This window comes from Lissotriton vulgaris, chromosome 5 (assembly GCF_964263255.1).
Source record: "Lissotriton vulgaris chromosome 5, aLisVul1.2, whole genome shotgun sequence".
Lineage (NCBI taxonomy): Eukaryota > Metazoa > Chordata > Amphibia > Caudata > Salamandridae > Lissotriton > Lissotriton vulgaris.
This window is the reverse complement of record NC_141693.1, coordinates 457,797,249-457,822,220: the sequence shown is the minus strand read 5'-3', so window position 1 is coordinate 457,822,220 and position 24,972 is coordinate 457,797,249. Positions and strand designations below refer to the sequence as shown.

Genomic DNA, 24,972 nt, shown 5'->3' with positions numbered 1-24,972 from the left:
GGTGCACAGCAAACAGCAGAAGGGCCCCACGCAGATCGTGGAGATGCAGGGAGGCTGACCTTGGGTGCTGGAGCTGCGCAGGGTCGGGGCTTCTCGGACCCCAAAGCACTCACCAGTGGAGGACACGGTGGGCTTGCAGGAAAGATGTCGTGCAGTCTTGGCGATCGTCGGTCCCTCGAGGTCTCGTCGCACTCACGGTTCTCAGCTGTGCTGTAGAGGTGAGTAGAGGTCAGAGGTGCCAGGGAAGCCGGGTCTCGTCGAGCTGGGTCGTCGGATTCGTGAAGAAGGACTTGCAGCAGACCGCAGTGTTCTTTAGGATGGTGCCCGCTTGATGCAGGGTGACTACTCCTTAGCCACAAGGGAGAATCTTGAGGAAGAAATCTTGAAGTCCTTTCGAAGAAAGTCGTGTCTTGATTCCAAAGATGATCTAATTTGAACAGGGGGCCCGCTCCTATCTTTATACTAAAAAAGGGGGCTGACCCGGTGACTAGGTCCTGCCTATGGGTGGGACCAGGAGGGGGGTGGTTACACCCCTCTCCCCTGCCGGACTTCCCCAGGCCAGGGGCTGGTGTGCCCCTGGAACTGGTTCTGACTGGCCTATGCGTAGTGAGCACCGGGGTGCCACTCAGCAGTCACCTTCCTGAAAAGCCCTGCCTACCCAGGATACACAAAACCATGTCTGGGATGGTGCTAGCACCGCCCCGGACAGGAAACCCTTTGTCCAGGCCTCCCTCGCTGGAAGGACTCCCAGCAGCAGGAGGTCAGACTCGTGTCTGTGGTGGCAGCATCCATTTTGTGGAGCTGAGGCTTCAGTTAACTTTAACCGGGGTTCACAGTTACATACATGTCGTGTCCCTCTAGAAGGGTGGAATGCTAACCCCGTCGCCAGAATTGGCGAGGGGTTAGTATTCCAATTCGTATGACACCTTACTCGACATGTTTTGATAAAGCAATACCAAAGATAGCATTTAACCGTGAGGATTATAATGCACTTAAGAGTATATGGTATGCGATATCATGGAACAGCTATTAGGACTTGGTTCCGCAAGCTGCAGACAGGCTCAGCTCATGCCAGAGCACCATCTCACACGATTCCAAGCACTCTGCCTTCAGGATTGTCAAGGCCTGCCATAGGAGTGACTGATAGGAATCTGTGTGCCCATTTTAGGGTTAGGTATAGGTATACTACACCTACAGCAAAGGGTGATTACACGACTTTGCCCCAGCTGTCATGCAGCCAGTTGTGTCAAATTTAGGAGGCCAGCCAGGGGTGGCATAATACATGCTGCAGCCCCTGGCAGCCCTGGGTACACCCATGCCCTGAGTTACAGGGTCTGATAGGGTGGCCCAGTACCAATTGGAAATGCACCTAGGGTACATGGAATCAATTTTAAAGAGAGAGCAGTAGGCCTGTGGTCCTGATTGGCAGGATCCCAGGTCGACTATGTCCAAAACCAGCTAAAACACAGGGCAAAAAGTTGGGGGCAACCATAGTCAGGAGGTACCTTCCTACACCCAACATCCTCACTGAGGTCTTGCATTCTCCCTCTTCGATTGTGGAGCCTACTCTGCCATTTACTGATGCCTTGACGGAGCCAATTAAGGAGATTTGGAAGAGGCCGTTGTCTGCTCCTGCAGTTTCAAGGGTTATTGCAAGGCGCTATAGGGTGGCTCCTGATGACCCTGCATTTCTTTCTACGCATCCATCTCCGGAAAGTCTTGTGGTTCAGGCGGCTTGCTCTAATAGGGCTGCAGGCTCTTTCCCTCAAGTCCCAGCTGACAAAGAGTCTAAGAAAATAGATCAGTCTGCAAAGAAGACTTTCTCTTCTGGGAGCATGGCTCTTAAGTCTTCAAATGCTACTTGCCTTTTAGGTAGATATGTGCACGCGCTAATGGACTCAGTGAAGCAATTGTCATCAAAACTTCCTGAGGAGGATAAGAAAAACTTTAATGAAGTGGTCTCTGACGCTCAGGCTGCGGCCCGCATGGTCATCCAAAGCGGCATGGACACTGTAGATTCTGTTGCTAGAATTATGGGCTCTTCCATTGCGACCAGGAGAGCCGCATGGTTAAAGTCTTCTGATTTCTCAGCGGATGTGCAGTCTACATTGCTGGACTTACCCTTTGAAGGAACTGGCCTTTTTGGTAAGAAGGCTGATGTGGCCTTGGAAAGGTTTAAGGACAGCCGTGCCACAGCAAGATCTTTGGGTCTGCAGATGAGAGGGTCGACGACTAGAAAATTCAAGGGATTTGGAAAATCTTCTTTTCGTCCCTTCAAGCAGGGCCAACAACAACAACAGCAGCAGCAGCAGAACCCTCTATATAGGTCCTATAGAGGTAGACAGAGGGGTCGTGGACGTGGACGTCAAGTCTCCTCTTCCTCCACTTCCTCCAACAATGCCCAGCCCCCACCCGCCTCAGCAAAGCAGCCCTAGATCCTCCATTCTGGATCATGTAGGGCCAGTAGGGGGTCGGCTTACTCACTTTCTACGAGATTGGGAATCGGTTACATCAGATCTTTGGGTTCTCAATCTCGTAGAGAATGGGTATGCACTTCCTTTTCAGGAGTTCCCTCCCAATTACCCTCCTTGCCAAGGTTATTGTTCGGAGGACCACCTGCTTCGCCTGCAGGAGGAAGTCCTGGCACTGTTTCGAAAGGGTGCAATAGAGGTGGTTCCAGAGCAGGAAAGGGGTCAAGGGTGCTACTCCCGGTATTTCTTGATTCCCAAGAAGGATGGCAGGCTCCGGCCAATCCTGGATCTCAGGATTTTGAACCTCTATCTCAAACAGGAGAAGTTCAAAATGCTCACCCTTGCTCAGGTTCTTCTGGCGCTGATGGAATAAGACTGGATGGTGTCGATCGACTTGCAGGATGCGTATTTTCACATCCCAATCCTGAAGTCGCACAGGAAGTATCTCCGTTTTCAGGTGGGATCGCAGCACTACCAGTTTGCGGTCCTCCCGTTTGGACTTACTACTGCGCCTCGAGTTTTCACCAAGGTGATGGCAGTGGTGGCTGCGCATCTCAGAAGGTCGGGGATTCCTGTATTCCCTTATCTAGACGACTGGCTGATCAAAGCAGAGTCGCCGGAGATGGTGCTCCATCATCTGCAGGAGACAACTCAGTTGTTACACAGGTTGGGTTTTTCGATAAACGTACCCGTCTCACCTGGTGCCCTCCCAGCGCAACCTGTTCATAGGTGCGGTACTGGACACTTCTGTATGTCGTGCATTCCCTCCACCTCAAAGGATTCACGACATTCAGGAATTGATTCCTTTATTCTACAATGGAGCGGTTGTTCCAGTCCTGAAGGTCCTTCGCCTGCTCGGTCTGATGGCTTCTTGCATTCTGTTGGTCAGTCATGCACGCTGGCACATGAGGGCGCTCCAGTGGTGCCTCCGCAGGCAGTGGTATCAGCACAACGGAGATCTCAGGGAGTCAGTGAAAATCTCCAGGGAAGCTGCAGCGGATCTGTCTTGGTGGGGCGTGGAAGGCAATCTGTCGCAAGGAAAGCCTTTTCAACTGCCTCCATCAGTGGCCACAGTGATAACGGATGCATCCACTCTCGGGTGGGGTGCTCATCTGGGAGACCTGGAGGTCAAAGGTCTTTGGTCTCCGGAAGAAAGGTTGTTTCACATCAACCTTCTGGAATTTAGGGCGATACGTTTGGCGCTCAAGGCCTTCCTCCCTTCCCTTCGCGGTCGTTCGGTTCAGGTCCTAACGGACAACACGACTGCGATGTGGTACATCAACAAGCAGGGAGGAGTGGGGTCGCAGTGTCTCTGCAGAGAGGCTCTGCGTCTCTGGTCCTGGATTCAGGAACATCAGATTTGTCTGGTAGCAAATCATCTGGCCGGAGTTCTGAACGTGCGTGCAGACAATCTCAGTCGGCAGTTCTCTGCCGACCACGAGTGGAGGCTTCACCCGGAGGTTGTTCACGACATCTTTCAGATGTGGGGGACTCCTCGGGTGGATCTATTTGCCACTCGCGAGAATGCTCACTGCCTTTCATTCTGCAGTCTCCAGTATCCGATGCAAGGAGCATTGGGGGACGCGTTTCAGTTGGGTTGGGGAGATCAACTCCTTTACGCGTTTCCTCCCATACCTTTGATTCCTCGGGTTCTGAGGAAGATTCGTCAAGACCGGGCCCAAGTCATATTGGTTGCTCCGGATTGGCCAAGAAGGGTGTGGTATTTGGACCTACTCCGCCTCTCCTCTCACCCGCCGCTCCGTCTCCCTCACAGGGCAGACCTCCTCTCTCAGATGGAGGGGCAGGTTCTACACCCCCACCTCCTGACATTACACCTTCATGCCTGGAGATTGAACGGGGCAACTTGAGTTCCTTTTCTCTCCCTCACGAGGTTGTGGATGTCATTCTCTCTGCCAGGCGTGACACCACTAAGTCCATTTACTCCTATAGGTGGTCAAAATTTGTTTCTTGGTGCAGGGAGAGGGATATTGACCCTTTGAAGGCTCATTTGTCTAATATTTTACAATTTGCCCTTTATCTAGCACAGCAAGGTTTGGCTGTGGCCACGGTCAAGGGTTATCTTTCGGCCTTATCAGCGTTTCTTTGTTTGCCGGATCAGCCTTCTCTCTTTAAATCTCCGGTGGTTTTGAGATTCTTGAGGGGTCTCATGAATATGTTTCCTCCTACCCCTTTTATTGTTCCTCATTGGGATTTGAATCTTGTGCTGACCTTTTTAATGGGTTCTCCCTTCGAACCCTTGCACAAGTGTCCATTGAGGCTTCTCTCTTTTAAAACTATCTTCCTCGTTGCAATCTCCTCGGCAAGGAGGGTAAGTGAGCTTCAAGCTCTAAGTTCCAAACCCCCATTCCTGACCATTCATGCTGAAAGGATGGTTCTTAGGACCAGGGCTGCTTTTCTGCCTAAGGTGGTGACTCCTTTCCATCTTGGGCAGTCCATTACCCTTCCTACCTTCTATCCTCCCCCTCACCCGTCTAAGGAGGAAGAGAGACTGCATCGCCTGGACCCTAAGAGGGCGGTGTCTTTCTATCTGGACAGGATTAAAGACTTCCGGATGGACGACCAGCTATTTGTTGGCTTTGCTGGCTGCAAGAAGGGCAGAGCGGTGCACAAGCGCACTCTTTCCAGATGGATAATCCTGTGCATCAAGATCTGCTACTCCCTTGCGGGTAAGGACCCTCCTGAGGGTATTAGAGCTCATTCAACTAGAGCAAAGTCTGCAACATCTGCTTTGTCTAGGGGTGTACCTGTTGAGGATATTTGCAGGGCCGCGACTTGGGCCTCCCTCCACACTTTCGCGAAGCATTACTGCTTGGATACCGAGGTGAGGAGGGATGGCCACTTCGCGCTCTGTCCTCCAAGACTTCCTGGTGTAGCAGAGTGGACACCCTCCTCCGGGAGTGGGGACTGCTGTGGGAATCTATTCACAAGGTGAGGAATCCACACGGCAGATGTATCTATCAGAAGAACAAGTTACTTACCTTCGGTAACGCTTTTTCTGGTAGATACTATATCTGCCTGTGGATTCCTCACTGACCCACCCGCCTCCCCGTTGTCCACTCTGCTATACCTGGTCTTTCTGTATATATGGTTTATGCAATTGAATTGATTTAGTTCTATATGTACTGTGTACATTGTATATTTGCATGTTTGCTATCGTTGGTCCGTCCGTGTGCCTCGAAGGCACGGAAAAAAGGGCGGAACTGACGTCATCACGCCGGCGTGGGCCTGATATGGGGTCGGTGACGTCAGACGGAGTCGCGCGCTATGCCGTGCTCCTGTGACGTCGCCCACGACGGCGTGCTACGAAGAAAATTTCCGAACGTTGCTGACGCAAGGGGGATATTCACAAGGTGAGGAATCCACAGGCAGATATAGTATCTACCAGAAAAAGCGTTACAGAAGGTAAGTAACTTGTTCGTTAGGTCTGGTAATATGAATCCAAAGTCACCGCATGTTATCCAACGTGACTCAATAGTTAGTAAATATTAAATAAAAGCATTTACCGTATTCTCAAGTATTTATGAAATTCCACAAGTCGAAATAATTACTCTTCTCCGTACTCCAAATAATGGTTTCTAAGACCCTGTAATTCAAACCAGTCCAAGGACCTCAATAATAAATATCTACATTATCAATAACCAATAGTTTACACTATCCAGGGTTAGTAGGTCCACTTACCCTGTTTCTCTTAAATAAGTAACCATAAGACAGGAGTCTTCCTATTTTTTCATTCTATTCAGTTCACCAATGATCTGAAATAAAGATCGAGTGAATATGAGTTAATCCACTCATTCTATTATTCATTTATCTATATCTAGTTTTAATTCCTAATACAGTAATGCCTACCTTGTTTCCAATCCGTGTTCGTCTATCCACGAACGCGTCCCAGTCGGCGTTCAGCACCAGCGCCATATTGGAATGGCTTTTTATACTTCCTGGTGTTAGGCGCCCTCTTGTAATAGGCAAGTGGGTCCGAATATCCCTAACTCTCATATTATGAGGTCCGAATATCATTGTCTCTCATTCTATGAAAGCGCACTACATCTGGCGAGATATTTGAATTGTAACAACCTATATCGACCGCTTAATATTCCTAGTCGGTCCATACCCAAATTACTCAAGTTACGTTTTAAAACGAACGTCGAAGAATTTTTTGAATACCTCAATGGAAATGATATTAACTTGAGTTTTACTACACAATATAGTAAGGAGAGTATTGCATTTCTTGACATCGAATTGTACATAAAAGATAAAAGACTGTGTAGTAAGCTGTACAGAAAGGAGACCAGTTGTAATGCAGTTTTGCATGCGGGTAGCTGTCACCCCAGGAGTCAGATAGAAAAGATACCTTTCGGTGAAATGGTCCGTGCTAGGAGGAACTGTTCTGAAGAAAAAGACTTTGAGGAGAATCTGATTGATATATCGAACAGATTTAAGGCAAGAGGTTATGAACATGGCAAAGTGGACAAAGCGAGAAGGAGAGCTATGAGCCTTGATAGGAAAGGTACACTTATGGCAAAAGGCAAGGGTACAGGATCGAATGACATAGTGAGGATGATAACGAATTACAATGTGGATAGTCATAAGCTATTTGCCATACTGAATCGTTACTGGCATCTATTGAGAACGGACAGGGATCTACTACCCTACATAGGGGAGAGACCAAACATAACTTATAGAAAAGGAAAGACTTTAGCCAACTCAGTCAGTCCGAGTTATCCTATTGCTAAACCGATTGACTGGCTAACGAACAATACTAGAGGTTTCCACAAATGTGGACGCTGTAGCTCTTGTAGGTGGGCAATGAAGAAAGTAGTAAATTTCAGCTACAATGGCTCAGCCAATTATGACATTATGAGCTTCATAAATTGTGACACTACATATGTAGTGTATGTGATAGTCTGCACATGTGGGAAGATCTATGTGGGCAGTACGATCCGCAGACTACGAGACAGAATAACAGAGCATGTGAGAGCATGGAAGAACGGGGACACCCGATATCCCATTGCGGCTCATGCAGTACAGAATTGTGATGACAGGCAAGGACATATTTTTAGCTATCATGGTATTGAACACATTAGCCCGCATCCAAGAGGGGGAAACAGGCAACTCAGATTGAGACGGACTGAGGTTATATGGCTAATGAGACTCAAAGCTGTGGAACTGGGCTTGAATAATGACTACGAACTCCAATACTATTTGGGGGACGAATGATATGAAGTGATTTGTTTTTGTAAATAGTCACCTGTAATTTATTAATGTGTGAATTTCTTTTTCGCTGATCTACCTGCATTCAAATTAGGAATTGGAGACTACTATATGACGCTCCACTAATATATACCCCATGAGATTTGTACTACATACATTACTGATGATGCTCTTTGATATGTAAAAGTACAATGCTTACTGAATGTTTTAGGGAAATGTGATCTTGTTGATGTCTTATTTTGTCACCTAAATTCCAACTTTCTACTCTCTATCTACTACTATGCTATGGAATGTCTGAGACTGTGTGATCACTACAGACCGGGGACACTGGTCTACTAGGTTGCGTATATACTTATAAACCACTCATATTTTGGAATTATATCAAATGAATGGGATATGCACTGAAAGCAATGAGCTTGCAGGAGTCTAAATGGGTACTGATTTGATAAGTGGGTCCATTTTTCGATATATTTGCCACTACAAGATGGCACTCGTAAATTAAAATTGGACATTGATATGAAATCTTACCTCTCTTTGGTTTTAGATGCAATATTTACCCCAAATTACTTATAAAATATTGGAATTGAATGCTGAAAGGAGCGTATATTCAGAAGTCAGAACGGATATTGGACTTTAAATAGATCTATGTGCCGATACATTTCAACATTACAAGATGGCGCCGGCAATTTTGACTAAATGACGATATGAGTCAGAGAATATGTGTAATTAACTGTGTTACTCTAATATATCGGAATTGTTTCCATTAGAGGATACTACTTCCCTTTAATGTTAGAAACCGAGGAGCTTTTGTGGACGTTCGTTTTAAAACGTAACTTGAGTAATTTGGGTATGGACCGACTAGGAATATTAAGTGGTCGATATAGGTTGTTACAATTCAAATATCTCGCCAGATGTAGTGCGCTTTCATAGAATGAGAGACAATGATATTCGGACCTCATAATATGAGAGTTAGGGATATTCGGACCCACTTGCCTATTACAAGAGGGCGCCTAACACCAGGAAGTATAAAATGCCATTCCAATATGGCGCTGGTGCTGAACGCCGACTGGGACGCGTTCGTGGAGAGACGAACACGGATTGGAAACAAGGTAGGCATTACTGTATTAGGAATTAAAACTAGATATAGATAAATGAATAATGGAATGAGTGGATTAACTCATATTCACTCGATCTTTATTTCAGATCATTGGTGAACTGAATAGAATGAAAAAATAGGAAGACTCCTGTCTTATGGTTACTTATTTAAGAGAAACAGGGTAAGTGGACCTACTAACCCTGGATAGTGTAAACTATTGGTTATTGATATTGTAGATATTTATTATTGAGGTCCTTGGACTGGTTTGAATTACAGGGTCTTAGAAACCATTATTTGGAGTACGGAGAAGAGTAATTATTTCGACTTGTGGAATTTCATAAATACTTGAGAATACGGTAAATGCTTTTATTTAATATTTACTAACTATTGAGTCACGTTGGATAACATGCTGTGACTTTGGATTCATATTACCAGACCTAACACGAGATGTAAACAGTTAGTCTACTACTGCGGGTATCACCCCACAGTGGGCAGTCCGTTATAGATGGGAGAGGAACAATTGATAGTTTATCCCAAACGTGGCAATACCTAGTTTATGGTGTCAAGAGTGTAATAAGGATTTGTTTTTACACGCTTTTGGGAAGGAAACATGAATCCTTGTACATAAACTGGTGGTAGCTTTTCTAAAGACGTGCACGTATCGGGTGTATGTATTCTTTGGGATTTTCCTGCCGGGTTCTTTCTTTCTGTTCATCACGGGACTAGAAATTAGTATAAATTATACAGTGCTATATGTGATGAATTACAGAGTTGTTTATTTGTGTTTGTATTATGATTTCAGCCCTGAGGAAGTCGTTGTGTAGATAGTATACGAGACGAAACACGTGTTGGCTGAATAAATAACACCTGTACATGGAATGTGGAGAAGCTTTATTTGAAGAGAAGTAAAAATAAAGAATTATGATTTGAAGAACTTTTTTGATACGATTATTGGGATCATCCACCTGGAACTGCTTTGGATACATTGGAAAGACTTTTTGCAAATTGTGCTATCATTTTATTGTTGTATAAATTGTGAGTGCTCAGGAGAATTAGTGTGTTAGTAGGCCTACTTGTAGGTTGTGTGGGGTGTTGGTAGCCACACCCTTCCTTTGAGCACCTAAACGTATATTTGAGGACCTTACTTACCCTTACTTGCAGAGCGCCACCTCACCTGGGTTACCAAGTTTGCTATGATCTCGTTTCCGCCTCGGAGATGTCTGGAAGTCCGTGTCCTGTGTCGCAAAACCTTTGGGTTCCTGCGGGAGCCTTGGAAATGCAGACCGGCAAGATGCTTCTTTGGTGCCTGTTTGAACAGGGGAGTCACTCATAGACCCCAAGGGGTATTTTTCAGTCTTCTAGTTGAAATGTCAAAGTTCCAGGGTATATGTTGCAGGGTTTCATCCAGGTATAATCTAAAGTCCTAAGGACTGGGTTCCTATACTTATACTAAGTTTAGGGGTTGTTCTTATTCTAGGGACCCACCTATGGGAGGACCCGGGTTGGGGTGGTTTCACCCCTTCCCCTTTGTCCAGTTTCGCGCCATAGCAGGGGCTGAGTGCCCCTGCAACCGGTTTGAACTGGAGTATGCACAGGGACACCAAGTGTGCCCCCAGCACTGTCTGAAAAGCATTCCCTGAATGCACCCACCCAGCCCCAATGCACTAAAGCCTGTCTGGGGTGGTGGTTTCACCTCCCTGTGACAAAAAGCCTATTGTTCAGGCCTCCCCTGCCGGAGTTTTGTCCAGCAGCAGGAGGTCAGACTCGTGTCTGTGGCTGCAACATCCATTTTGTGATGCTGGGGCTCTTTTAAACTATTACCGGTCAGGTAAGTGTATACATGTGTTCTCCGTCTAGAAGGGTGGAATTCTACCCCCGCCGCCAGAACTGGCGGGGGGTAGGATTCCAAAGTGTTTGACACCAAACACAACATGTTTTGATGCAACCAAACCAGAGTTAGCATTTACCGCTAGGTTATAATGCACTTAAGAGTATATAGTATGGCTGTATCATAGAGCAGCTATAAGGAAGGGTTTCCGAAAGCTGCAGAGGGGCTCAGCTCATGCTAGGGCACCCTCTCACACAAAACCAAGCACTCTGCCTTCAGGATTATCAAGGCCTGCCATAGGAGTGACTTGTAGATATATATATATATATATATATATATATATATATATATATATATATATATATATATATATATATATATATATATATCTACAAGTCACTCCTATGGCAGGCCTTGATAATATAATATATATAATATAATATAATATATATATATATATATATATATATATATATATATATATATATATATATATATATTCCACTCCTTCCTGCTTCTCCAGGCAGGACACAAAGACCACCACACAGCTCATCCAGTACATCAGGTCAGTTTATTATCGCCTTAGTTCTCCCTCTGGCATGACGCGTTTCGGGTATGGACTACCCTTGATCACATAACGGCACACTGGTTAAAGAGACCTTTAAATACTCATTATTTTCTCCCTCTTTGCTAAGCACACCACGTGATTCATAAAAAATGAAGATATACTTAAACACATAAGGCGAGTGGCTCTTTCATTATTGTGAAAACAACACATATGGATAATTAAATATTGTGATCAAATATATACTGACTGTTCACATATAATTATAACTGCATGAATGCATATGCGGTAAACATGGACTGGATTTGTGCAAATTTACAAGTATAAGTTACTGCGGCATATGTTCTGTCAATCTATACAATTTGAATCATTTAGATAATTTTCAATAAATTATATATTTATCCATTATTTACACATAACCTCATTGTACACAAAAATATATCTATGTACATATATATATGTATATACAACTCCATCATCTATATTTTGTAATGTATATATATATTTACATATAATACAAACAAGAATAAAAACATATTCTTGCAGCTTAAATGCTGCCAATATGTGCAAAGCTATGCCACTATGTAAACCTGAATATTCTCATTTTACCAGCTCCTATGCTACTAGATACTTGATTGAAGCCATTGTGCAAATTATCTGCCTAAATGCAGACGCATATGTGCAACTACGCTTATTGTGCAAAATTGATCATATCTCAAAAATCCAAGTGCTGTAAACATTGCTGAATAGAATTCATATAATACTTATGGCAACTGAGCCCAGTTGTCAAGAGGAGCTCACTCAAGATTCTATATACAAGTAAAGTGCTAAGTGCTGTGTAGAAAAATGAGCAAAATGCAAAAAAATAATTTTTTGCAATCAATAATGTGATTATATTTACAGTGAAGCTATATGCAGAGTTAGCAAATTCTTTGTAGATAATAGTGATTTGTCAATAAAACGGTATGAGATGATATTATCTATGGATCAGTTACATTGTCCGCAGGGATTATATATCTTCTGTTGAATTCACTCTTATATGGACAATGTCATCATTCTATTTGATTCCATCAAGTACACCAAATTAGACAGGTTTATCCAATCAATAGCAGGGCATTATGAACATCTCTTCCTTTTCAGATCTTATTCCCTATTTTGTTCATATCTTCAGAAGTTTCTGAAAAAAGAGGAAAATAGAAATAAACAGGTTGATCTAAAGAAATGTATGTAAATCCTCCGTGTTATTTAGACCTTGGGGAAACTTACAGTTGAGATTCAAGATTTATTTGGTCTCTAACTGTCTTAAGAGTTTCCCTGTTACCTCCCTTTTTAGGCATCGGAACATGATCAATCACGAAGTACCTTAAACAGTTAATGTCCTTGTTGTGCACGGACTTAAAATGCCGTGCCACCGGGTAATTTGGGTCACAGTTGATGATGGCTCTTATATGCTGCAGTATTCTCACGTGTACTTGTTTCTTAGTGCTGCCCACATATCTGAGCCCCCTTGTGTATTTTTGGTAACAAGTATATAAAGGGCATCTCAGGGTTTGCATTGTACATAAAAGTATATTCCTCTGTGGTAATTAAACCATCATTTTTCCACTTAAGGAGTTCTTTCTTCAGATTTTCTTTTGATTTGTTATAAACCTTCACGGTAGTCTTTTCATAGCAGTCTGCATTGGTTAACTGGCGTAGTACTTCCTTATCATAGTCTATTTTGGGCCAGAGGACGATGTTGCCGCCTTTATCTGATTTTTTCACTATGACCCCCGGATTTTTTCTGATCTTGTCCATGAGTTGGTTAAGCTCTCTCTGTTTTTGATCCATATGCCGTTTTTTGAAATTCACTTGAATGTTAAGTTGTTTAATATCCTCGATTACTCGATCATGGAATACGTCAATTGCATCTTTTTGCATTAGAGGCATGAAAGTTGATTTAGGCCTGAATGGGCTTTTGCCTGCGCCCTTTTTGTAACAAATCCAGTTCTTTTAGTTTGTTCTGAGTGGAGATTTGGGATGTATTGGGCTCTTCATTAATGAGCTCGTGCATGGCCCATAAAGCCGGAATTTCCGCAACAGTCAATGTTTTTCCTGCTTCACTCAGTTCCTTATTGTTTTTATCTTCCCATCCACTTTTTAGTGCGAAGAATTTTTTTAATTTTAGTTTTCTGGTGTAGCAGAACAGGTCTATGCGGGTTGAAGCATAATTGAAATTAGTATTGGGGCAGTAATTAAGTCCTAAAGCTAGAAGCTGTTCCGCTGCTTTGGTAAGTGTTAGAGTTGTCAGATTTATAATCGTTTTCTCCTCCACCATTACTTCTTGCGCCAATAGTTTCGCTTCTTTTTTGGCTTCCCGCCTGCGTTTCCTGCGCCTTGTTCGCCTGATGGTGTCGCGTTTTTTCCGGCCTGATTTCCTTTGATCCGCGGCCTTAATGTTTTCATCCGCTCCTCCACTAAAAAATCAACTTCCTCTTCCAAGCTCATGATCATTGTGTTAGTTGCGCTGGCGTTACTATCTCTGCTTGAACCGCTTGTGAGGGAATCAGTATCAGTTCCATCAGTTGTTTCATTTACTTGATTTACCTGCAAGATGTTCGGCTTATTTAAATTATCACTTTTTTGTTTGCGTACGCTGTCATATTTTTTTGAAAATGTATATATGTGCCCCAAGCGATAGTCCTCAAGATCACGAGCAAACTTTTGCACTTTTCTTATTTGGATTTTCTCCTCATGTTTTTTAAGGCGCTCTTTGATTTCCTCCTTTTTTGCTGTAATCCAGTCCTTTTTGTCAGATTTACTGAGTTCTTCTTCTATCGCTTCTATTTCCAAAACCAATGCTAGTCGATCTATGTCTGCATATTTTACAAGGATCTTCACAAGATTCATGGAAGCAAGGAGATTGCTTTCGCCCCACTCGCGCAGCATCGCCGGATTTGGTTTTTCAAAACTGGGAGCTAACAATATTCGTAGCCCACGTGGAACTCGACCAGCTTCTATGTATTTGCTCAGTGATTTATATTCCCACCATTTGGTGGTTTCCGATTTCATCTTTTTTTCAAGGTTTTTTAATAGCAGGTTTACATCTTTGTTAACATCCTCAATTGTTGTGCTAACACTTGCATTAACATTCTCTGTGACTTTCGTTAGGTTGTTATACAACGCCTCTGCGTTCGCTTCCCGGTCTTGTGCCGCGTCTGTTAACATTGTTGCCATCTTGCGTGGGAGACAGTTCTTATATTATTTACGGCACCGCAGTGCTCGCTTTGGCAAGGAGAAACTGACCGTGTTTGTGAGCTGCGATAAACCCTGTCCCGCCAAATCTATATATATTTATTAGCTCCAATCGTTTCCTGTTTCCACAAACGATAACACACTCTCGCACCTACGCAAAACACTGCTGTCTAGATTCACAGTGCTTTCCACTTCAAACACTGAGTTTTGCAGGTTGTGATCCGTAGAATTTTGCCTTCAGACCCACTTCTATTCAGAGGTAAGGAATCCAGAGATAGAAGTATCCATTAGAAAAAAAAGTTACCATTATCAGGTAAAAAGATTCAAACTAAGAAGTGTATCTTGGTAAACGTTGTCTGGAAATCCATACATTGATATTTTACAGTGGTTTGTACTACTGAAATGACTGCAAACCTGGGCTACAGATAGAAATTTGAAAGACAAGAAGACACATTTAGTGGCCATCAGACTCAGCTATGGCCTTGATATCTTGGGCAGTAATGGCATTGAATGTGAAAGATTACACAATGTGATAAAGAAAAAACACATCTTGATTTCTTTCCACAAGAAACTTTCTTTTGCTAACCTGATTACAGACAGTAAACTGTCTCAGCAAGTGTAGTTATATGGGAAGGCTACATAGCCTCCTTTGCCAGTTTAAGACTACTTGTGAAATCATGTATCTTACAATTTATACTGTCTTTATCAGTATGCTTATTTTGACATGGCATATTTGTTTGTCTTTATAGCATCTTTTGATCACAGCCCAGAACTTTACAGTCCAGATTGAAGAGAAATTACTCCTGAAGCTGTTAAATTTTTTTGGTTATAACAAGTCCGAGCCAGGTAAAGTTTAATGTTTCATGTTTGTTTTTTAAAATTGTTTGTTTTCTTTACTGCAGTTTGTGTGCTGTTGTTTGCATAACTGTTTGTTGATATTGTAATTTGGTAATCCTACCTATTAGCTTTATCATACAACATTTCTATAGTGTGCTGCTATTTTGGATTAGAAATATCAATCCTCTGCTGCAACTCAAATTGAGTAGGATACTCTAAGTCCATTTGCAGATATTTTACTGTGTGGCAAACACAGAATCACACTTGATGCCGGTCTTTGGCCTGTGGTGGTTGCGACTTTCTTTTTGTTTTTTAAATAGGGAGTACCCCGGTAACATACTCCCTTTCCTAGCCTGCTGACACCTGCAACTGCACTATTTAATTCGGTGCTGCAATGCAGGTGGTAAAATGCCAATCAACAGAAACACCACAGGCCAACGTCTGCATACCATTTGAGTAGATTGAGAAGTAGAGGACTATGGAAATGAAGAGGACCTGAACAGAAATCAGCAATTACTTGCACTAGACAAATTCTCAGAGAATGCTTTGTGTACCAAACTGGACAGTGTTTTGTATTATCGCTTAAGGGGTGGGCTTGGACCCTCTGCCCCTACTTTCCCCTAAAGTGGAGGACCTGTTGTGCACTTAATAGGCTCCTGGCTGCTGCCTCAACCATAGCACTTAATGACACACCCTTGCTGAGTGACCCTGTTGGATCTGGGTGGGAGAGGGAGCTGTAGTGGACAATAACCAACAAATCTTGGTCATACTAATGCACACAAAAAGGAATGCTCTCCCCAGACAGCAGATTGCGTATTGTCCAGTTTAAGTTCTTGCACCTGGTCTACTACAACCCCAAGGCACTGTAGCGTTTTGCCCTTAGGGTCACCTCCAATTGTGATAGATGTGGGCAGGCAGAGGCTGAGTTCCTGCACTTGTTAAGGTCATGCCACACTTTACAACTGTATTGGCCAGAGATTTTCACTGTCCTATCCCTCACGACTGGACTTCAGCCCGATAGACATCCTTTTGGGCTGGGTGTGGAAGATCCTTGCACTTTTGACATTACACTGCAGTGGCTCTTCTTCTTGCAAATATACTGGTGGCGTTCTGTTGGAGCGGGGGCACTCCCCAGTTAACAAAAAGTGGCTTGACTCATTGGTGAACTGTAATGGGTAACTAGAATTATATGCAGAATTCTTACCCTACTCTTCTAGACCTCAGAATATATGTGACCCCAAAGGTACCAACTATTCTCCGTAATCGCATATCCTGAGGACACAGAGAATGCCACTAAGACTTGCCATTGTGTACCTTCTCAGTATACTACAGAGGCTCAGCAGAATGGGGAACACTAGTCGTCACTCGAGAACACTCTGGAGATGTGATGCAACACTGCCCATCTACAGCTTCAACTCATTGTACCTGCATACTAGACTGGAACATGAATGGGCTGTTGGGTGGCAGTGGTCAAATGGGCGGGTTTATTGAGCGTTTAATTCACTTGAGATAATACTCAGTCACCATGGAGCTTTGACTGTGCAATGTTGAAACTTCTGAGCATGTAATTTCTATGTGTTCTTTCAAAACATATAAATTCAATTTTTTTTAAAGTTCTTCGTATAGTGTAGGAAAGTAGGCTCTGCTTTCCTGGTTACCCCCACTTTCTGGTGGTCTTGGTATGGTTTTTTTTTACTAGTCTGACTGGGATCCTGCCAATCAGGACCTTAGTCACTGTGCTTTCTTCCTAAATTGCAAACAAAACAGGTGATGGACCGAATGTGGATCAATGTCACACATTCAACCCAGTCAAAAGATCTGGGCCCAAATCCATCGTTTTTTTGCACTCCACACCACCCTGGGTTAGACAATGGCGATATGCAAATCAGCTCTGACCCTGTGCCCCATGGGAACAGTCCAGTCCAAACTACAAAAGCCATGTCCTTCCCAGAACGGAATAAAGCATCCGAGGACCGGACCGGTTTTGAGTGTGTGACATTGATCCACATTCGGTCCATCACCTGTTGTTTTTGCAAATTCCGCCCTAAGTGCGCTGGGGATGCCCAGACGTGGGTCCCAGGCACTCCACACCACTGGAGTCGAGCTAGCCTGGCTGATGAGAGGTGTTACCTCGAAACCAGTCCGGTAAGAGCGTGAGAATACACAATAGTACTAATAGTACTAATGCACAAGTGCATGACCATTAAGTCATGTATGGCATGTCTATACGATAATCCATAGATATACAAGTGCTCAGAAGCTACCTTTTCTTATTCGTGGTGATCAAAAGTAACCTTATTAAAAAGTAGTGGTGACACTTGTATAAAGCATACTATAGAAAGTTCTGAAGAATTTATAAGATGTTAAAGAATTTCAGAGCGTGTGAGAAATATCATGGAAAAGTGCAATTCTTTTTTGTCGTCTGTGTCTGTGCTTCTTCCAGAATCTTCAACAGACCTGTAGGCATCAAGGACACCCGAAGTAATCTCCCTTGGAGTGAAGGAGTCACTACCCTGCATCTGCAGGCACCGCAATGAAGCTGACCAGTCTGCTGTTCCTGACGTCCCACGAATGTCCAAAGGCTCAGCAACACAGGTGGTGGTTCTGCAACTCCCTCGAGGCCTGACCTATCCTCTCTGTAATTTTGAGGCCAGTGTCCCTCATCAGAACCGCTGTGACCAAACCCTTGTGCACCTAGTCGACTTGCTGATGCCAAGGCTTGTTGGCTGTGCACACCAGAGATCTTCGGGCTACAAGTAGCTCCAGCCTTCAGTATCTCTTCTTGCCAAGTACAACGTCTTCACTGTATCCTCTGCACCGTGGGCCTTTTTGATGATCTGCTTGAGGTCCTCTTGCGACTCCTGTGCCTTCCGCCTGTGAGTCCTCTTGAGGATCTTCTCCTGCTTCAGTGGATTTCCCTGCGTGCTTGGGGCCTACTCTGACAGTCCTGCTGGTGATGAGTCACTTGGACCGCACTGGTCCCAATGTTGCTCCTTTGCTTTCCACGTCTGTTGCAGCTGCCAAGGCTTGTTGGTGCTTTCGCCAGACACCGATCCCCTGGTTCTCAACTTCTGACGAGGGATAGCTCGCGTACGGTTCCTTCCTCAGCGTCGCCCGGTCCTCACAGCTGCAGCAACATGGTCACCGTTAACTCTCCTGAGCCGTCCATCATCGGTGGGCATTGCTCTTCCGTGCCTCCTGGTCAACACCAAGTTGCATAGAGACTGTCCCCTCTGCTTACAGGCTCTTCTTTTCAAGAATCCACTCTTTGATTCCACCAGACTCTTTTACAGTCTTCCCCTGTGGCATCTTTCCTGAAGCCCACCATTGTGGTCTATGGTGGTTTCCAACGTCACTTCGCACCTATGCACCCAACTTCCCTGGTGTAGGTATCCTGGTTCCTGGGCTATCCACGGGTGGGGTGACTCTCCAACCTTCTGGCATCAATGAGGTTTCTTCAGGGTCCACTGGGAATGGTTCTTTTTCTTCCAAACTGCAACCTCGACTTTACTGTTGAGTTCCTTTGGAAACGTGTCTGTGGTTCCACTCTGCACACAGCCTTTGTAGAATTCCTGGGTTCTTATCTTGGGTGGTTCCTTGATTCCCCAGGTCCGCTTAGTCTCCTGGTCCAAGTCCTGACTTCGGTCCTAGTTCGCTTTCCAGTTTCTTAATATATGGTTTGGTCTCCCCCTGGGACTGCTGTATTTTGTATTTACTTTCGTGTTATTGTGTATCTGAAAGAAACACATAGTTATAGATTCCTTACCTTAGAATTACCCCTAGGCTTCAACCTGGATCTGGAAAGTTTTCGTCAGCAGTACCCCTGCGCGTCGGAAGGTGGGGTTGTGCGGCTCCTCGTCCGTCGTTGCATCGTGGTCGGCGAGATGACGTCGCGACAGCTACTTAGACGCCGACCTCGCGCGCTGACGTCAGTTCTTTCTATTTCCGTGCTAGCAAGCACAGGTCCGGAGATAGTAGTACACCCAGTCATTTTTTGACTGAGTTTTTTTAGGCTTTTTGTCTCTGTTTTTTCGGTTTCAAGTCTTGCATGGGCTGTCATCGGATGATATCTGAAAGAAAAACACAGTGATAGATTCCTTACCTTAGAATTACCCCCAGGCGTCAGGCTGGATCTGGAAAGTTTTCGTCAACATTACCCCTGCACGTCGTCTTGCGGCTCCGCGTGCGTAGTTGGCGCCCGGATGACATTGCTGGAGCTACTTCGCGCCTACACTCACTCAGTTCTTTCTTTTTCCGCGCCAGCAAGTGCATATCTGGGAAAAGCAAGTACCCCCAGTCAGTGTTTAGATTAGCTTTTTTGAGGCCTTTTACCTCATTTTTCGAGTCAATCGACTCCTGGTGTCGTAGTGATGCCTGGTTTCAAGAACTGTGGGCACTGTCACCGCATGATGTCGGTGACGGACCCCCTCTGCGTGTGTCTCTACTGCCTGGGGCGCGACCACGACTCCAAGTCATGCCCGACTGCCGGGCCATAGCGCCAAAAACTTTGCAGGAGCGTTCCCAAAAGTCGCTATAAGTCCAGCAGTCGGCGCCGTAACGCTCGTGGTCCCTGTCCCGTGGGAGGTTGAGGGACCGGTCGCGGAGTCGTCACTATCATTCTTCTGGATCTAAGTATTCTCACTAGGGGTCAGGTAAGTCGAAGCATTCCAAAAATAAGTCGAAGAAGCATTGTCGTTCTTCGACTTCCCCTCGCCTGTCACGCGGCTGAGGGTGCGGGAAGTGCCACCACTGCGGCTACGGCGGAGCCTGCGAAGTCGCCACCAGTCTACCCACCCATTCCCGGGTGCAGGGGCGACGCTTGCTCAGGTGCAAGAGTTTCTTGATGCCATGGCCCGTCTCTTCGGGCCGTATGGCACCGCTGGTGCGCCTGTGGGTCCCGCTGGCCCGACTTGGGGTCCTGTCCTTCCATCACCGGTGACTCCGGCCCTGGTGTCGCCAGCGGCTCCGGCACTGACGCCCCAGGACCCCCTGGGATCCGGAATCAGACCCGATCGACGCCGGTTGACGTAATAACACCTCCACCGGCGCCCATATCCCCGGCACCACCACCGACGTCGCCCGCTCCGCCGGACGACGACGTCCCCAGGTTCAGGCCCGACCTGGACACAGTGCCGGATCGACGCCGATGGGGCCATTTTTGCCCTATGTCCCTCCTCCTCCTTATTTTCAGCCTGTTCCACAGACTTTGGAGGAAGGGGACGACTGGGAGGGGTCTGAGGACCCTTTAGCACAAGACAGTGCTTATGACCTGGACTGGGCAGAGTATTTGGGGGAAGCCAGTGGTCTTGAAACCTCTCCTGAGCTTGGCATGCTGTCTCCTCCTACCGTGGCTACGGAGGAGGGAGCCAGCTACGTAGTGGTGTTGCGTAGGGCAGCCGAGGTTTTCCACTTCATACTCCCTATGGTGGCCGTCAGGACTAACCTCCTGACAGAAGTGCTCCAGCTGGTGGCGACCTCTTCGGACCCCTGACTGCCCTTTAATGAAGCACTGTCTGATGATCTTTTGGGCACCTGGTCCAGGCCCAACACAGGGGCTCCGCTCAGCTCAAGGTCCCTGTCCTCTGGGAGGTTGATGGACCGGTCGCGGAGCCATCACCATAATTCTTCAGGATCAAAGTCTTCACACTCTGGGTCAGGTAAGATGAAGCACAAGAAGTCAAAGAAGCGTCATCACTCGACGACTTCCCATTGCCCGACGCGGCTGATGCCTCCCCCGCGGCTCCGGCGGAGCCTACGGTGTCGCCGTTGGCCTACCCGCCCTTCTAGGGTCCGTCATTGAATCCAGCACAGCAGCAGGAATTTCTGTCAGCCATGGCACGCCTCTTTGGCCCGTCGGGCCCCGCCGGCGCACATTTGGGCCCAACTGGGGGCCCTCGCCCTTCACTGTCGGCTCCGGACACGGCAGGGCCCCCAAGGATCCAGGCTTGGATCCCGGTCGATGCCTGTTGACCTCGTTACACCTCCACCGACATCGAGCCCACCGGCACCACCTCCGATGTCGCCTGTGGCACTGGACGATGTCGTCCCCGGTTTCAGCCCCGACATTGACACAGAGCCGGAACTGCGTCGCACGATGCTGATTCCGGCGCAGATGGGGCCTTTCTACCCCTACGTCCAGCTTCCTTATTTTCTGCCTGTACATCTGCCTTTGGAGGAAGGGGAGGACTGGGAGAGGTGTAAGTATGGCCCGGACTGAGCAGAGGAACTGGGGGATGACAGTGGTCTCAACACCTCTCCTGCCGTGGCTATGGAATAGGGTGCAAGTTATGCAGTGGTGTTGCGTAGGGCGGCGTGAGCCCTAAACCTCCAACTCCCTATCGGTGCCGTCAGGACTAACCTCCTGACAGAAGTGCCTCAGCCGGTGGCTACCTCTGCGATGCCACTGGTGCCTTTTAATGAGGCACTTTCTGACGTTCTTTTGGGCACATGGTCCAGGCCCAACACAGGGGCTCCTGTGGATAGGAACGTGGCCCGACGGCATCGCTTGGCCCCGGGCGACCCCATTTTCCACTCCCAACACCCCACCCCTGAGAGCTTGGTTGTCCAAGCCTCAACGTCCCAGAGCGCATTCCCTGCCGCACCCCCGGGCAGGGAATCCAAGAGACTGGAACAATTTGGGAAGAAGATTTTTTCTTCCGCCAGTTCAGGGCTGCGGTTTGTGAACACTGCATGCCTCTTAGGCCATGCTGTGTGTGGGATACGGTGGCGCAAGTGCTGCCTCAGTGTCCGGAGGAGGCACGGACAGTGCTCTCGAAGGCTATTGCTGAGGGGAGAGATGCAGCCAAGTTCACAGTACGATGTGGCCTTGACACCACCGAATCGCGATTTCCACAACGGTGGTGCTCCGCCGCCACGCCTGGCTGAGGACTACTGGCTTCTCGGGGGATGTCCAGAACACCCTGATGAACATGCCCTTTGGTGGCATTCCCCCTTTTGGCAACAAGGCAGAGAGTGCGTTGGAGCGTTTTAAGGACTCGTGGGCTAGGGCCAAGTCCTTGGACTTTTCGACCACGCGCCCTCCTCAGCCTTCTGCTCTTCGCTCATTTTGTGGGCACGGAAGGGGTGCCCCAGCACGTTTGCTTCAGAGCCACAGTCCGCAGCAGCACTCTCAGCACAACCGCGGGCGTGGAACCCGCAGAGGCGGGTCAGGGGGCCAGTAGGCGGGTCAGTACACTTCCACCCTGGCCACCACTGTCCCAAAACCTTCCTAGTCTGGTCTGTAGGAGAGTAGGGTCTGCTTCCTATGGTCACCCCCACTTTCTGCTGTGATACTCTGGTTTTTCGACTTTAGTGTGGCTGTGGGCCTGCTAATCAGACCCACAGCCGAGCTGTTCTCTCTCTAAATTGATAGCATGTACTTTAGGTACATACCTAATTGGGAATTGGGTCACCTTTGTGAGCCCCTGTATAGTGTACCATAGGTACCCGGGGCATAGGTGCATCCAATGCTTTCCAGGGGCTGCAGCATATATTATGCCACCCCTGGCTGGCCATCCAAACTGACACCGCAGGCTGATCACTCAGCTTGGGCAAGGTGGTGTAATCACCCCTTGCTTAGATATAGTATACCTATATCTACCCTTATATATAGATACATATATACCTATAAGTCACTCCTATGGCAGGCCTTGACAATCCTGAAGGCAGAGTGCTTGGTTTTATGTGAGAGGGTGCTCTAGCCTGAGCTGAGCCCTTCTGCAGCTTTCGGAACCATGTCCTTATAGCTGTTCTATGATATAGCCATACATATACTCTTAAGTGCATTATTATCCTTGCGGTTAATGCTAACTTTGGTTTGGCTTTATCAAAACATGTTGTGTAAGGTGTCAAACACTTTAGAATACTACCCCCCTGCCAGTTCTGGCGGCGGGGGTAGCATTCCACCTTTCTAGAGGGAGAAGGCTTGATGTTACTGCTTTACCCGGTTAAAGTTAAACAGAGCCTCAGCATCACAAAATGGATGCTGCTGCCACAGACACGAGTCTGACCTCCTGCAGCTGGATGAAACTCCGGCAAGGGAGGCCTGGACAATACGTTTCCTGTCAAGGGAGGTGCTAGCACCTCCCCAGACAGCCTCTAGTGTATTGGGGCAGGGTGGGTTCAATGGAAAGATGCTTTTCCAGACACTGCCTGGGGCACACAAGGTGCTCCATGCATAGCCCGGTTCAAACCTGTTGCTGGGGCACTCCAGCCCCAGCTCTGGCGCGAAACTGGACAAAGGGAAAGGGGTGTAACCACCCCCTTCTCAGGGCCCACCCATAGGAGGGACCTAGCAGGTAATCCAGCCCCTTAAATCAGTATAAAGATAGGAGCTGTGTCTAGAGACATTAGATTATCCTGGACTGAAACTCTGAAACGAAACTCTTTGACCTTCGACGTTCTATACCGACTAGAAGACTGAAGACATCTCCCTTGTGGTCAAGTAGTGACCACCTTGTGCAAACAGGCACCACCAGTAACTTGCCGGTTTGCTTTGTCGACGCTCCCGCCGGAACCCCAAGACTCAGCGACTCAGGAACGGGACTTCCAGACTTCTCTGACTCCGATCCACATCCACAGCAAAGCTGAGACCCGTGGCGGACACGAGAGACGTGGGACCGGACATCCTGGACTACCTGCTCTTTGCTAACCGTGCAGCTTCAGAGGCATCCTCGAAGTTGTGCATTGGGGTTTGAGAAGCCCCAGATCCGAGCGCCATTTGCACCGAAGCTCAGCCCTCCACACTCCACGAGTGCCGCGTGTGGCCTGCTCTTGCATTTCAGCTTGACGCGTCTTCCCGGTTGCTAGCCCGTTGGCTAGTTAGCCCTCCGAAGACTTTCTTTTGAAACTACATCGCTTGCCTAGTAGCTCCAGGCTTGCCCCAGCTTCCCTGCGAAGGAGAAGCTCCCCAGACCTTGTTAGTCTGAACTGAAGCCAATCGTCCCTTCCTGCGTGGATTGCGTTTGCCAAGGCTTGTTGGGTCCAATCCGGATACCGACACCGCAGTCAACTAGATCCTTCGTGGGACAGCTGGAATCCAGCTCCTGGTCGTCTTCGACGCCCCCTGGTCCTCGTGGCTGCAGAGACAAGCTTCACCTTCACCTGAAACACTCGACCTCGCCTGGTTCCTTCCTGGTCACTGGCTAGTGACCCAGACTCTGTCCACTCTGCTTTCAGGTTCTTCACATCTTTGATCCACCCTTGGATCCACCCAGACACTTTTCTACTGGTCGCCTGCAGCACTTCTTTGCAGCTCTCCATAGGAAACAGCGACGAAACCCGACACGAAAGAACACATGCATCTGGCTTCCCTGGCTGAGGTAACTCGAGTACTCCGGTGCTCCCGTGGGTGATGACTCTCGAAGTGTCCTAGTTTAAAAGGGTTTTACCGTAGTCCATCCGGAAGTGTCCTTAGTCTACTACTTTGTAACTTTTACGTTCCCATTCTACCTCTATGGTAACTCGCGACTGTGTTTAGACACTGCACCCGTCTCCCGTGGGCCTCCTACTTCCAATCCCTTGGTTGTCCAGTGTAGCCCCAGCGATTCCTTAGGTCCTAGGCCTATTCACTATTCCTGAAGTGGTTCTTATACCACTTACTTAGTATATAGTTCGTGAGGCCCCTAGGGCAGATTTGTATTTGTGCAACTTATAGTATGCTTAATGAGTAACTTGTAACGTATCTCGAACTCTGACCTCATAACGAGTGCAG

The 24,972-nt window shown here is 46.9% G+C and overlaps 1 protein-coding gene across 2 annotated transcripts in view; it reads left to right on the top strand.

The window, feature by feature from the left end:
* VPS13D (vacuolar protein sorting 13 homolog D) overlaps nt 1-24,972 on the top strand; it is a 2,754,556-nt gene that overhangs the window by 2,439,383 nt on the left and 290,201 nt on the right. For both annotated transcript variants that reach the window (XM_086921894.1, XM_086921893.1), the window contains exon 62: nt 15,173-15,269. In XM_086921894.1, the coding sequence (XP_086778020.1) occupies nt 15,173-15,269 (97 nt within the window). The remainder of the gene's footprint in view (nt 1-15,172; nt 15,270-24,972) is intronic.